Genomic DNA, 13,116 nt, shown 5'->3' with positions numbered 1-13,116 from the left:
TCCAGAAAGCGCAGAGAACCCCAAGCAAAAGGAATCCAAAGAGGACCACACCAAGACACATCATAATTAAAATGCCAAGAGCAAAAGACAAAGAGAGAATCTTAAAAGCAGCAAGAGAAAGACAGTCAGTTACCTACAAGGGAGTACCCATACGACTGTCAGCTGATTTCTCAACAGAAACCATGCAGGCCAGAAGAGAGTGGCAAGAAATATTCAAAGTGATGAATAGCAAGAACCTGCAACCAAGATTACTTTATCCAGCAAAGCTATCATTCAGAATAGAAGGTCAGATAAAGAGCTTCACGGATAAGAAAAAGCTAAAGGAGTTCATCACCACCAAACCAGCATTATATGAAATGCTGAAAGGTATTCTTTAAGAAGAGGAAGAAGAAAAAGGAACTCTTACCATTTGCCACAGCATGGATGGAACTGGAGAGCGGATAAATACCACATGATCTCACTCATTTGTGGAATATAATGAACAACATAAACTGATGAACAAGGACTGATCCAGAGACGGAGAGGCATTGATTGGACTGTCGGGCTTTGGAGGGAGGGTAGGGGAGGGTGGGGGAAAGGGGGAAAGATCAACCAAAGGACTTACATGCAGGCATATAGGCCTAACCAATGGACACGGACAACGGGGGGGGAGGGGGGGGAGGGCATGAGCGGGGCGGGGGGGGTAGAGGGTAACGTGGGGACAAGGACACATATGTAATATCTTAATCAATAAAAATATATTAAAAAAAAAAAGAAGTTAAAACAGAAAACACCTTCTTTTGAGTTCCGTAAAGTTCTATGATTAATAAAAGGCTAAATATCTCTCAAGTTTTACTCATATAAGCATTTGTCTAAAGCTCAAGGGTTACCATCAGAGGGACCCACTGTGTTCCCAACACAAAAGTGAACAATTTATGTGCAATAACTCGTTTTACCTTCCCCAAACCCTATGACAAGGTATTATTTAGCCTCATTTTTCCAAATGAGGAAATTAACACTCAAAGAGGTTAAGTAATGTGACCAAAACCAAATAGTGGTGAGGAGGGACATATAGTAGTAGCTGGACACAGTACAAAAAGTGACCTGTAGGCACTGGAGAGTGATCAAATGTTGGTGGAAACTAAAGGAGAGCAGACCCCTGAGAGAAGGGAACCATCCTGGGTAAGATGTGCATTGCTGTTGCTTTTTTTGCCTGGGGCATCCTCATTCTGCATAGTTATGCAGAGTAGCTGGACCTCAAGCAAAAACTACAGTATAACTGGTTTAATAAGTCAGAGAACAGAGACCGAAGTTGCCAAAGCAGCTGACACATGAGGTTAGAAATCTTGGGAAGAAGGAATGAGAGAACTAAGAAAGGGAAAGCCCCCCAAATCTGTGATTAAATCCTACTCTATTCTGTGCAGGCACAGGGGAGATGGTCAGATTCACAAAGAAAAGCAGTAGCCTGAAGGCAAAAGGAACTAAGTAGTTTCAGCTGCTGAATGCTGCAGGGGAAACAGAATCTAAACTGTTTGCTAGAATAAAGTTAACACTCTTCAGAGAAAAATAACAGAATCCAGATTTCTAGGATGTTTCATCAAGAACATACTATAGGCAATAAAAGATTCATAGACATGAGAAACAATGGGGAAATGTGACCCATATTCATGATAAATATCAGTTAGTAGAAACAAACCCAACGAAGACCAGATGTTAGAACTAGCTGACATGAAAAGGACTTGAAAACAGCTATTATAAAAACACACAAGGACTAAAATGAAAACAAGGCCATAATGAATGAAAAGATAGGAAAATTAATCAAAGAAATGAAAACTAGAAAAAAAATCAAGACTTCTGGTAATAACACAGTAGGTTGGTCAGACATAAAATTCTTGCAGGTAACAATTACAGAACCATAAAGAAAGAAAAAAACATTAAAAAAAAAACAACAAAATAAACATTGGAAAGCAACCAAAAGGCAGAAAATGGAGGGGAGGCTACCATTTAAAGGTGAACTGCAATGGGAAAGATCTGCAAGTAAGTTCTGTGGCTGACTACTAAACTACACATGTAGTTCCCAGAGGAACCGGCAAAAAAGCAGCAGCAAGAAACTAAACAAACTGAGCAGAGAGTTTAGTGCTGCTCAGAGGAGACAGTTGGGAGCTGGAGATCAGACAAGATAACTGCTTACTACATAAAAAACCACCTTGGAGAAATAAAACGGAATCCAGAGCCCCTGCAGTGTGTCATTTATACTGTTTAGTGTTCAATTAAAAATAACTTCCTATGTATTGATAGTAAAAAGTGATTCATCATTTTTTTAAAGCAGTTAATGGGAACTTTACATTATCAACACTAAGATGATCCAAGTGTCTCAACCACCAGGTAAGGATTTAAAAGGAGCTATTATAAATATGTTCAACACGTAAAAGGAACACACATGCACAAGAAAGAAAATATAGGGAATCTCTATATCACAGAGAAGTAGAAACTATAAAAAAGGTCAAAATGGAAATTCTAGAGCTGGAAAGCACAACAAACTGAAATAAAAAATGTAATAGATGGACCTACCAGCAGACTGCACATGACAAAAAGAGTCACTGAATTTAAAGATAGGTTGATAAAAATAATGAAATCTGAACATCAGAGAGAAAAATGATAGGGGGGAAAAAGGGACCCACAAAGACCTATAGAATGATATTAAGCACCCCAACTTGGTGTAATCTAAGCCCCAGACTGAAAGGACAAACAGAAAAAAGGCACAGAAAAAATGTACTTGAATCAAAAACGTCCCAAATTAGGTGAAGGCATCAATGCACACAAAGCAGGATAAGCATTCACTTTGCAAAAAAAAGAGAGAAAAATCTCAAGAGCAACCAGAGAAAAAGGACACTTTAAATGTAGGAGAACAGTGAATGGGAGCTGACTTCTCTAGAAAACAACAGGAGGTCTGTAAAGTTCTGCAAGAAAAAACAAAAACAACCTGTCAGCCCAGAATTCTATATCCAGTACAACTATCATTCAAAAATGAAGGCAAAATTAAGACATTTTCTGGTCAAAACAAGATTTATTATCATCAGCCAAACAAACTTTAAAAAGTACTCGAAGAAGTTCTTCAGGCCAAAGGGAAATGACACCAGATGGAATCTCAGATCCAGAAAAGGAAGAAAAAGCACAACAAATGATAAAAATGTGAGGATAAAAGGCTATACATTTTTTCTCTTTTTGTAATTTCTTCAAAAGATATAATTGTTTAAATCAGAAATTATGATACCATGATATCAGGTTCATAATGTAATATATATGTTATAGTATACATGAAAAAAAAAAAGAGCAGAGAAAGGAAAGAAAATGGCTGGAACTACATTATTACAATGTACTATATTTTTTTAAAATCTCCAATAGAGAAATTAAAACACAGTACTAAAAAGATACTCTACTCCAAAAGAAGGCAGGAAAGAATTAAAAGAGGGACAAAAATGGATGAGATAAATGGAAAAAAAATAACAAAATGGCAGAATTAAATCCAAATATAATCAATAATTACATTAAACATAAATGGACTAAACACTCCAATTAAAAGACAGAAACTGTCAGACTAGATATAAAAGCAAGTCTCAACTATATGCTAATGAAAGCAGGAACACTTTAAATGTAAAACATTTCAGGTTGGGAGCAAAAAAAGAACATAAACATACAATGACAAATAGTAAGCATAACAATGATGGAGAGGTGATAGTAATATCACAGTAGACTACAAGATACTGATTACTATCAGAGATTTTTTAAAAGTCATGTCTTAATTAAAGGGTCAATATACCACAAAAATATAAACATTAAATGTGTAGCTTTAAATGGAATAGGTAGGCTTAAAATTACTGTATCCTCCTTAAGAAGCTAGAAAAATGCTGACAAACTGAACTCAAGTAATTAGAAGAAAGGAAATAATAAACAGTAGAAATCAATTAAAAAGAAAATAAGCAATAAAGAAATTGACAAAGCCAAAAACTGGCTCGTTGAGAGTATTAATAAAATTGATAAATCCCTAGCAAGATGATCAAGAAAAAAAAAATTAAGAGAGAAAACACAAATTATCAATATCATAAATGAAAGGAATAACACTACAGATCTTACAGGCATTAGAGAGATAAGGAAATACTGTAAACAACTTTACCCCAATAAATTTAACAACTTAGATAAAATTAAATTCCCTAAGATATACAACTTACCCAATGACACGGATGTAATGACAAATCTCAATAGCCCCACATAAAGAACTGAGTCTATTATCAAAACCATCTCACAAAGGTTTTACCCATGAATTCTAACAAATATTTAAGGGAAAAATAACACCAATCTTAAACAATATCTTTCAGGAAATAGGAGAACAGAAATACTTCCCAACTCAATTTTTGAGTCCACGATAACCCTGATTCTAAACCTGACAAAAACATAATAGGAAAAGAAAATTGCCTACAATAGTCCTCTTGAATATAGATGTGAAAATCCTCAACAAAATGTTAGCAAATAATGGAGAAGGGAACACGCTTCACAGTAGAATGTCAACTAGAACCATCATTGGGTGCTAGTACTAGGGGGTGAGGATTGATGAAAAGCATACTTACATAGCTTCAAAGTAACTCTCATTATTTCTAGAGTGGAAAGTAGTACATGGGAGAAACTTGGCAGACACCACCTCTATCTACTAAGTCACCAGAGTTAATATCATCAAAATCGGGACAAACTGAAGTCTTGGGCCTCCTGATGTTACACATGCGTACACATCGCTCCCATAATATCCAGCCAGAAATGCAGACCCTGGATCTACTCATGACGAAACATCAGACAAACTCAAATTGGGAGACATTCTACCAGAGAATTGGCCTGTACTCTTCCAACAGGTTAATGTTATGAAATTCAAAGACAGACGCAGGATCTGTTCCAGATCTGTTCCAAAGAAACACTTGCACTGTGGGACCCTGGACTGGATCCTGGACAAATGACATCTGAACATGAACTGTCCTGATTGTGATCAATGCACTATGGTTGTAAAAGAGAGAATGTTCTTATTTTTAGGAGAATGCACTGAAGTATTGAGGAGGAAAGGTGCACAATGTCTCCAATTTACTCTCAAATGGCTGAAAAAAATACATACACCTGTGTATGTATTCATCTACATGTGTGTATTGTGGGTGCATGTGTGTAAAGAAAGAGAGAACACGATAAAACAAATGGTGCTGCACATAACCCATGGAGAAGTTGGATAACCGGTATACAGGAGTTCATTCCTGCAACTTTTCTGCCAGTTTGAAATTAAAACAACATTAAAAACTACCTTCCCCCAAAAAACTTTTAAGAAATCTTCCACTCCCCCAAGAAAAAGAAGGAAGAAGGAAGGAATAAAGGGAAGATGGGAAGCAGCAGGCAGGGGGCGGAGGACTTTGTCTCTGAAGGCCACACTTGGCAGCCCACTGGCTTTGGAATCTGTACCCAGCAGACAAGAGGGGAAGGTGGAGAAGGAGAAACTGTCCCAACACAAATGAGGAAAAGACTGTGTCTTCCCGAATCAGAGGACACGTATCTCTCATCTGATGCAAAGCAGAGCTGCCGAACACCAGGCTTCTGTATCCAGGGTAACGGGCAACTCAAGGGGGCCCAGTATGTCTCTCCACCGTGCCCATCTACCCCGCCCACATGACCTATTACTACCTGTACAAAACCGATCCTGAATCATTAAAAGTCAGCACACGGAGTGACCAGAAATGATAGTCCTGTGGCCTTGGGAACCACTTGTATGGAATGACGATCTTTACTTAGTTGCTTGGAGCCAACTATTCTTTACAGCACATAACCACAACATTCTTTTTAAGTAAATGCGCAAATAAAAATGAGCTTAAAAATAGGAATGACGACAAAAAATGAGGAAGCTTTAATGTGAAAACGTGTTGGGAGAGAAAAATAGGCTTCTGACAATTAGTTATAATCTCAGAATGCTAATGGCCTTCTTGCAAGCACGAGGAATTATAATTGGTCTCTGGTGGCCTGTTTGTGCTGTCTAGATGTAATTACAGGATACAGTGCTTCCAGTTTATACCGATCCATTCATTTAAAAACATTTACTGCCTGGCTGGTGTGGCTTAGTGGTTGAGTGTCGACCTATGAATCAAGGTTTGATATCTGGTCAGGGCACATGCCCTGGTTGCGGGCTCGATCCTCAGTGTGGGGCGTGCAGGAGGCAGCCAATCAATGTTTCTCTCTCATCATTGATGTTCCTATTTCCCCCTCTCCCTTCTTCTCTGAAATCACTTTTTTAAAATTTACTTAGTACTGACTCTGGGCCCAGCACTGTGCTGGGTGCTGATGGTGGAAAGACACCTGTGTTTAAGAAGTTCACCATTTGGAAGGGGAAATAAACAAACAAAGGAAGTTCACAATTCAGCTGCTGGGTGGGAGAAGACAGATATGAAGCAAGCCTTCCAAACACATGAAGGGGGGCATCACTACCATGTCCTGGCAAAGCTAAAAAGACTTCACAAGACAAAATGCATGCATGTGTGAGAAGCCAGGAGGTAGGAAACATTTGTTCTGTACAACTCAAGAATGCCCAGGAGGCATCTAGTTGGCTGCTCTGATTTTCCTAATCACGTATGCACTGAGGTTGCTGGCATTAGAATCCAGAGTGCAACTTCCAAGGAGAATGAAAAGTCTAATGGACAGAAGCACACACCTACCTATGGAGGCCTGATGTTTCCTGGGAGCGAACAGCACTTCCTGTAACACGGCACTGACCTGAGAGTGTGTGTATGTACATGGACACAGCATCACTCACACCACATGGTGCAGAGAGAGCCCTAAAACACAAGGGCACCGGAGCAGTCCCATTCGCTTCTCTTCCCACACGTCACCTCTTCACAAGCACACATCAGTGCCCACAGTGCTTGGCATTTGACTCACCGAGCGGCTAACTAAAAACCCTGCCTGCCTTGAGGGCTCTGTGAATTACACATGGTCTTCTTTTCCTTGAAGAATGAAATCTACTCTCCACCCAAAGGTCCAAAGATTGAACACACTTTTCTAGTCAAAAGAAACAGTGCCCAAATGTGCTCCACAACTCTGGGTGTCCAAAGAGGGAGCCCCTCCAAGACTCCTGTGCCTCGGGGCTCCAGGAAAGGAAGACAGAACAGCTTTTGAGTGTGACCAAAGCAGGCATGGGCCAGGCCAGACCCAGGCCACCTCACAGGGCGGCATGGGGAGCGAAGTGCAGTCCCCCCCCTCCCCCCAAGTACTCGAATCACAGATGTGTCTGGCCTGCCAAGGGCTCAAGACCGCTTTTGTTCTCTGCAGCCACATCTGAATGCTTAGACATTCAAATAATGATATCAGCAACTCAGTTGGAATGAAAAATACAATTTATGTGAACTAATTTGTTCTGCAAGTGATTTGTGGAGATAGCTTTTTGAAGGCTTGTTATATTTTCCAAATATTTTCACCACACAAAAAAAGAACAATATTGCTGACAAGAATGGAATGGTTGGAAACAAAACAAAATAAAACTCATGCAAAAATGCCTTTAGCATTATTTTTCATGGTATTATCAGTCTTTAGGGATAAGATATTTGGTTGTCAGTCGTAACCTTGGAAACTCGCCTAACCAACTTTCAAACAAAAAAGAAGATTGAGTTGGCAAAGTTCACTACTCAACTGCCAAATACCCCAACTAATGATATTATCCGGGTTCATTTCGCACAACAAATTTAATTTCTTAGAGAAAAACTTGAAATTTATAAGAAAACCCTGGAGAATTTGAATTTTAATAATCAATTATTCTTCAGCCTGATTCATCTTATAAACATATGGGATATGCAAAATATTAAATTAGTTTAAAAAGCCAGACCTCTAACGCAGTTGAGGAAAACTTTTACATAAATGAAGAATAACTGCCAGTTGTTCTGATGCTCTAATACAATGTTTTGGCTCCATGGTGTACAACGCTTCCACACTGTGACAAAGAGAAGAATTCCTTTCTCTAACGTCATTCTTTTCCAACCAAGAAAACAGCTCCCTTCTATACCTTACTGCACTCGGAACTGAGGCTTCTGATTTTACGTCCTTGGGTAGGATGTTTTCTAAAATGCTGGAGCTGTTTACTTCCAGGACACAAATAGAAAGGCCATGCTGGGAAGCACCTCCTGCATGGGTCAGGGGGCAGCGGTGGGGACAGGAGCTAAGAAAACACGATGGCTTTGGGGACCTTCCTTGGGGAGTCTTGGTCCCAGGCAATCCATGACCACTGGTACTGACTCCTCAATAGCCTGTGTATGAACAAGGATTCCAGAAGCCAGCAGAAAGCCCCTGATTGACAATCACTTCACAATGCATACAGAATCCTACAAACCTAAGGATACCACAAAATTAACTTTCTAGTCCTTTAATTGAACACCTTTAACTGGCATCAGCATAAACACTTAACACAGCATTCCCCAAACTGCATTCTTCAGAGTGCCTCTTTCTTACCTAGTGACAATCCCACTTTTGTCTTGCCTAATCAATAAAATAGTCACACATACCTACTAGGTTTTAATTGTCCTGATACCACCTAAAATCATCTCCCATGTCACACAGGGTTCCTTACTTTGGGAAACCAGGTCCATGATCCAAGCAGGTTTAAGGATTCACCTACAAATCCCGGCATCCTGCCCAGCAGAAAGTGAAGCCAGCTGCCCCAACTCTGCCCAAATCACTAACATCCCATGCTTTGCCTTCTTAAAGCAATTGGTGACATAGTCACTTTCAAACACACTCAGATCTGAACGGTGAACTTTCTGAGCGAGGCCAAACCACCAGCCACCTTGTTTATGAGAACAGGGCTGGCCAACAGTGAACACATGGGACACTTCAAGTCACACACACGCCCCGCCACTGGACAGCCACCAGGCATGGGTCTGTCGTTCCCCAGACAGACTTACGTTCACGGCTTCTGCTTTGCATTCGTCGTCACTGTCTGGGGCAGAGAGCGCCAGCAGGATTGGACACACTTTGTTTTCAATATCGTGCTGGAAAATCAGATCCTGCTCCAGAAGAATCAAGAGCACTTCCTGGCTTGACTTTCTAACCTAGAAGAGGAAAAAGGCAAAGGGAATCACAGAGTGAGCCCAAGTGCTTTCAGGATGAAGACCAAGCTTTCTCAGCAGATCACCCAGCTGGCCCTGCCTCCCCTCCGCCATGGTTCTGGAACCTTCAGGCATACTTCCTTCCTGAGACCTTAGAACATGTACTCCTTCAGCCCGACTGGCTCCTGCCATTCGATATTCTCAGGCCAACGTCCTTCCCATCAGGTCAGGCCTCATCTGTACCCTAACAGCACCTCACACTTTCCTCTCATGGCTCATGTCCCAGATCTGCACTATATAGATGTGCGCTTGTGCATGTGCACACTCACATGCACACACATGCACATACGTGCACACATGCACACACACAGAGATACACACATTTTTCTGTATTATGACACAATGCCGTCTGTCTTTCCCACCCAGACATGGCTGGGGGCCGTGTCTGACTTGTCCTCTGTCCTCCTGTGTATCCTCAGGACCTGGCAGCAGGTTGATGACATGGAGTGCAGCTTCCCACTGCTTTGCAAAACCCTAGGACACCACGCCTGGGTGTGAATCATGTCAGCTGCAACAGGAGGCAGGTCTCAGAGGAGGACAGGAACAGGAGGACTCAGTGCAGAGAAGAGGAAGGCAGAAGGCTATACTTCATAGTCGGCCTGGGGTGAGCAAGCACGAGAACTCGGAGGGAACCTAGAATGCTGGAGAGATGATATTTTTGGGGAAATGAAAGCAGAGAAAATTCCAATTGATAGAGCCAGTCACAGAATATGCTGCTCCAGGCCTATGTTGAGGCAGGAGAACAGCGATAGGACCAGAAATATAAGGAGTCACAGATGAGGAACAGAGAGCGGTTACAGAGAGCCAGCCTCTGAGACTAAAGCCACAGCATTAACTTTCTGAACAGGTGGCAGGATGAAAAAGTATTTTGGAAGATCTTTCCGGCAGTGTGTACCGAGGAAATTGGAGGCGATGACAGACTGAGGGCAGAGAGGTCAGTGAGGAAGTGATTGCAGTGATCGTGGTGGGGGAGAACAGAGAAAAGGCAATATCACCGGGCAAGGTGACGGGACCGCATGTCCAACTAGAGACAGTGACAGTGATGCCCCCAATAACTCTGAGGTGTCGAGCACTTGGTGAGTGTCTATGCCAGGAGCAGAGAACAAGAGAGGGCCACAGAGCAGAGGAGTCAGACCTGTCAGCTGCCTCCCTGTGGGACACAATCCCAGGTGATGGCTCAAAAGGCGAGAGGGCAGCTGAGAGGACACGTCAGACCGTGAGGGGAAGCCGTGAGTGGACATGGAGCCAGACGGCAAAGGCAGTTCAAAGCCTGCCAAGGGTGAAGGGTGGCCCCAAAAAGTTATATCCATGTCAAATCCTTGCAATCTCTGTATGGGATCTTATTTGGAGAAAAAGTCTTTGCAGATGTGATTAAGTTCAGAATCTTGAGGTCATCCAGGATTATTGGGGTGGACCCTAAATGCAATCACAAGGGTCCTTACAAGGGAAAGGCAAGAGGAGAAGACAGACAAAAGAGGGAATAAGGCCACGTGAAGATGGAGGCAGAGATGGGACTGATGCAGCCACAAGCCAAGGAAGCCAGCCGCCGCCAGAAACCGGACGAGGCAGGAAGGATCCTCCCCTGGAGCCTCCAAAGCAAGTGTGGTTTGGACTCAGGTCCCCAGAGCCATGAAAGAACCAACGCCTGTGGTTTTAACATCCATCCTGTGGCTGCGGCTGCCCCAGGGCACTCATACACAAGCAAGGAAAGGGGAGAGAACAGTGTGCTCAAAGGTATAAACAGGACCTCTGGAGATGTGTGAGACATCCCAGATGACAGCAGTGAGGTGGCCTGGGTGAAGTGGCAGAGCGGGAGGCGGAAGCATCAGCTGAGGTCAGAGTGGAAAAGATTTCAGTATCCCACTAAGACTCCTGGTGATTATTCTGGTGCCACAGGGAGCCCCGAGAGCTGGCAGAGGAGGAATAAGGTCAGACTCAGCTTCAGTGAGGATAACAGTTTAGAAACCTCAAGGGGATCTGAAAGCTGAGAGCAGGCGAGGGGCTCCCAGGCAGGGATGCTCCCAGCTCTGGATCCAGGGGCCAGGGGCAAAAAGGAGAGGATAGGTGTGAGAGACACAGCGAAAAGAGCTGAGTCATCACTGAAGATGATCACAGAAAATCTAAGGTGACTCTGGAGTTTTTACCTTAGGCCACCAGTAACCAAAATAGAAATAAGGGAGGAACCAAGACTGAGGGGAAAGAAAAAGGTGCAGGTGCTGGCGTCTTGAGCTCCACGTGGTGCAATGGATCTCCGGGGAGAGCCATCCAGTGGGCTATGGAGATGGAGGTCAGGACGCACGCACCCCAGGGACATGGGTAAGGGACAGCAGTCAGGTTGCCACCGCAGATGGGTCTCTTTAGGCCAGTGATGGCGAACCTTTTAAGCTCGGTGTGTCAGCATTTTGAAAAACCCTAACTTAACTCTGGTGCCGTGTCACATATAGAAATGTTTTGATATTTGCAACCATAGTAAAACAAAGACTTATATTTTTGATATTTATTTTATATATTTAAATGCCATTTAACAAAGAAAAATCAACCAAAAAAAATGAGTTCGCGTGTCATCTCTGACACGGGTGTCATAGGTTCGCCATCACTGCTCTAGGCCCACAGAAGCAGTTGAGACAGAGGGAATCCTGGCACTGTGAGAAAAAGACGAGAAAGCACCCTGGAAGGTTGGGGAGGCCAGGGCAGAGACTGGGGACGACGCAGGCAAGGGGGAAGGGCAGCTAAGAGCCCAACAGGTGACAGTGGTGTGAACACTGCATCCCAACCTGCACTCTGCCACTACTAGCTGGGCATCTGGGTGCAGGAATTACCCCCTCGGGGCCTTGCTCTGGCCTCCGTCACAGTGGACAGTAACAGTGCCATGTCACAGGGTGGCCATGGGGTGAATGACTGAACAGGCAGAAGGACTCAGACCAGGGTTCGGGTGAGTGTGCCCAGATGAGTGCTGGCTAGGATTTCTCAGAGACCAGTGTCAGAGCCCAGAGAGGCAAGAGTCAGGACGATCCCAGCCCAGGAGGAACAGAGTCCACGTCCTGGTCACTTTTCACCCACTGTCAGGGCAGAGCCATGAAATGCCTGGTGGGCATCCAAGAAAGGGGTCTTCAAAACCCCAAAGTGCCTAACAGTGACAAATGGTACAAACATATCAAGCCAAGAGAAAATAAATTGTGGGGAAAAAGACAAATGTAATTCCATAACACAGTTAAAATGAATAACCAAGAGCTTTTGGATCCATGTGGATAGATCTTAAACATGGAGAAATACCAACCAGCAAGTGGCAGAATAGAGGGTGCAGCCTGATGCCACTTAGGTAAGGCTTTAAAGCACCCCAAACAAGGCACTGCCTCATCAGAGCCACTTACACAGCAGTGTGATTCTAAAATCCTGGGAGGAAGGGTCACCCTGAGCTCACGATGGCAGTTCTTCTACTGAAGGGGAGGGAGGGAGACGAGTGGGAGTCAGGGGCAAAAAGCAGTCTTAACCATATCTGTAACCTATAAACAGAAGGGTTGGAAGCAAAATTGCAAAATGTTAATACTTGTCGAATAACAGCAGTGGGTATATGGGTGTTTATTATACAAACCTCTCATGTGATTAAAATATTTCATGATATTTTAGAAAATGAAACTATTTTTGACAAAAAAACAAAAACACTGGATTTCACAATGAGGTGAGTTGAGTCTGTGGCTTTTGGGAGCATCTGCAGTGTAGTAGCTGAGGCCCGATTGTGAGCCCATTCAGGGGTAGGGGCTGCTGAGGCTCCTCGTTTGAGGAGCTTGCAGGAGGGTCAGGGCCAAAGGATGAAAAGATGAGGGAGACTTAGGCATGATTATAATCAAAAGAGCCCTAGCCAGTTTGGATCAGTGGACAGAGCGTCAGCCTACAAACTGAAGGGTCCCGGGTTTAATTCCAGTAAAAGGCACATGCCTGGGTTGTGGGTGTGGGCTCGATTCCCAGT

General features: G+C 43.2%; 1 protein-coding gene across 10 annotated transcripts in view; it reads right to left on the bottom strand.

The window, feature by feature from the left end:
- LOC132239201 (putative serine/threonine-protein phosphatase 4 regulatory subunit 1-like) overlaps nt 1-13,116 on the bottom strand; it is an 83,141-nt gene that overhangs the window by 23,686 nt on the left and 46,339 nt on the right. For all 10 annotated transcript variants that reach the window (XR_009453997.1, XR_009453996.1, XR_009453998.1 and 7 more), the window contains exon 6: nt 8,946-9,092. Coding sequence is in view for 7 of the 10 variants with exons in the window: in XM_059705197.1 (XP_059561180.1) it covers nt 8,946-9,092 (147 nt within the window). In the remaining 3 variants the exon portion in view is untranslated. The remainder of the gene's footprint in view (nt 1-8,945; nt 9,093-13,116) is intronic.

This window comes from Myotis daubentonii, chromosome 8 (assembly GCF_963259705.1).
Source record: "Myotis daubentonii chromosome 8, mMyoDau2.1, whole genome shotgun sequence".
Taxonomy (NCBI): Eukaryota; Metazoa; Chordata; class Mammalia; order Chiroptera; family Vespertilionidae; genus Myotis; species Myotis daubentonii.
Note: the sequence above shows the minus strand (reverse complement) of the source record. Positions and strands in the feature narration are given on the sequence as shown.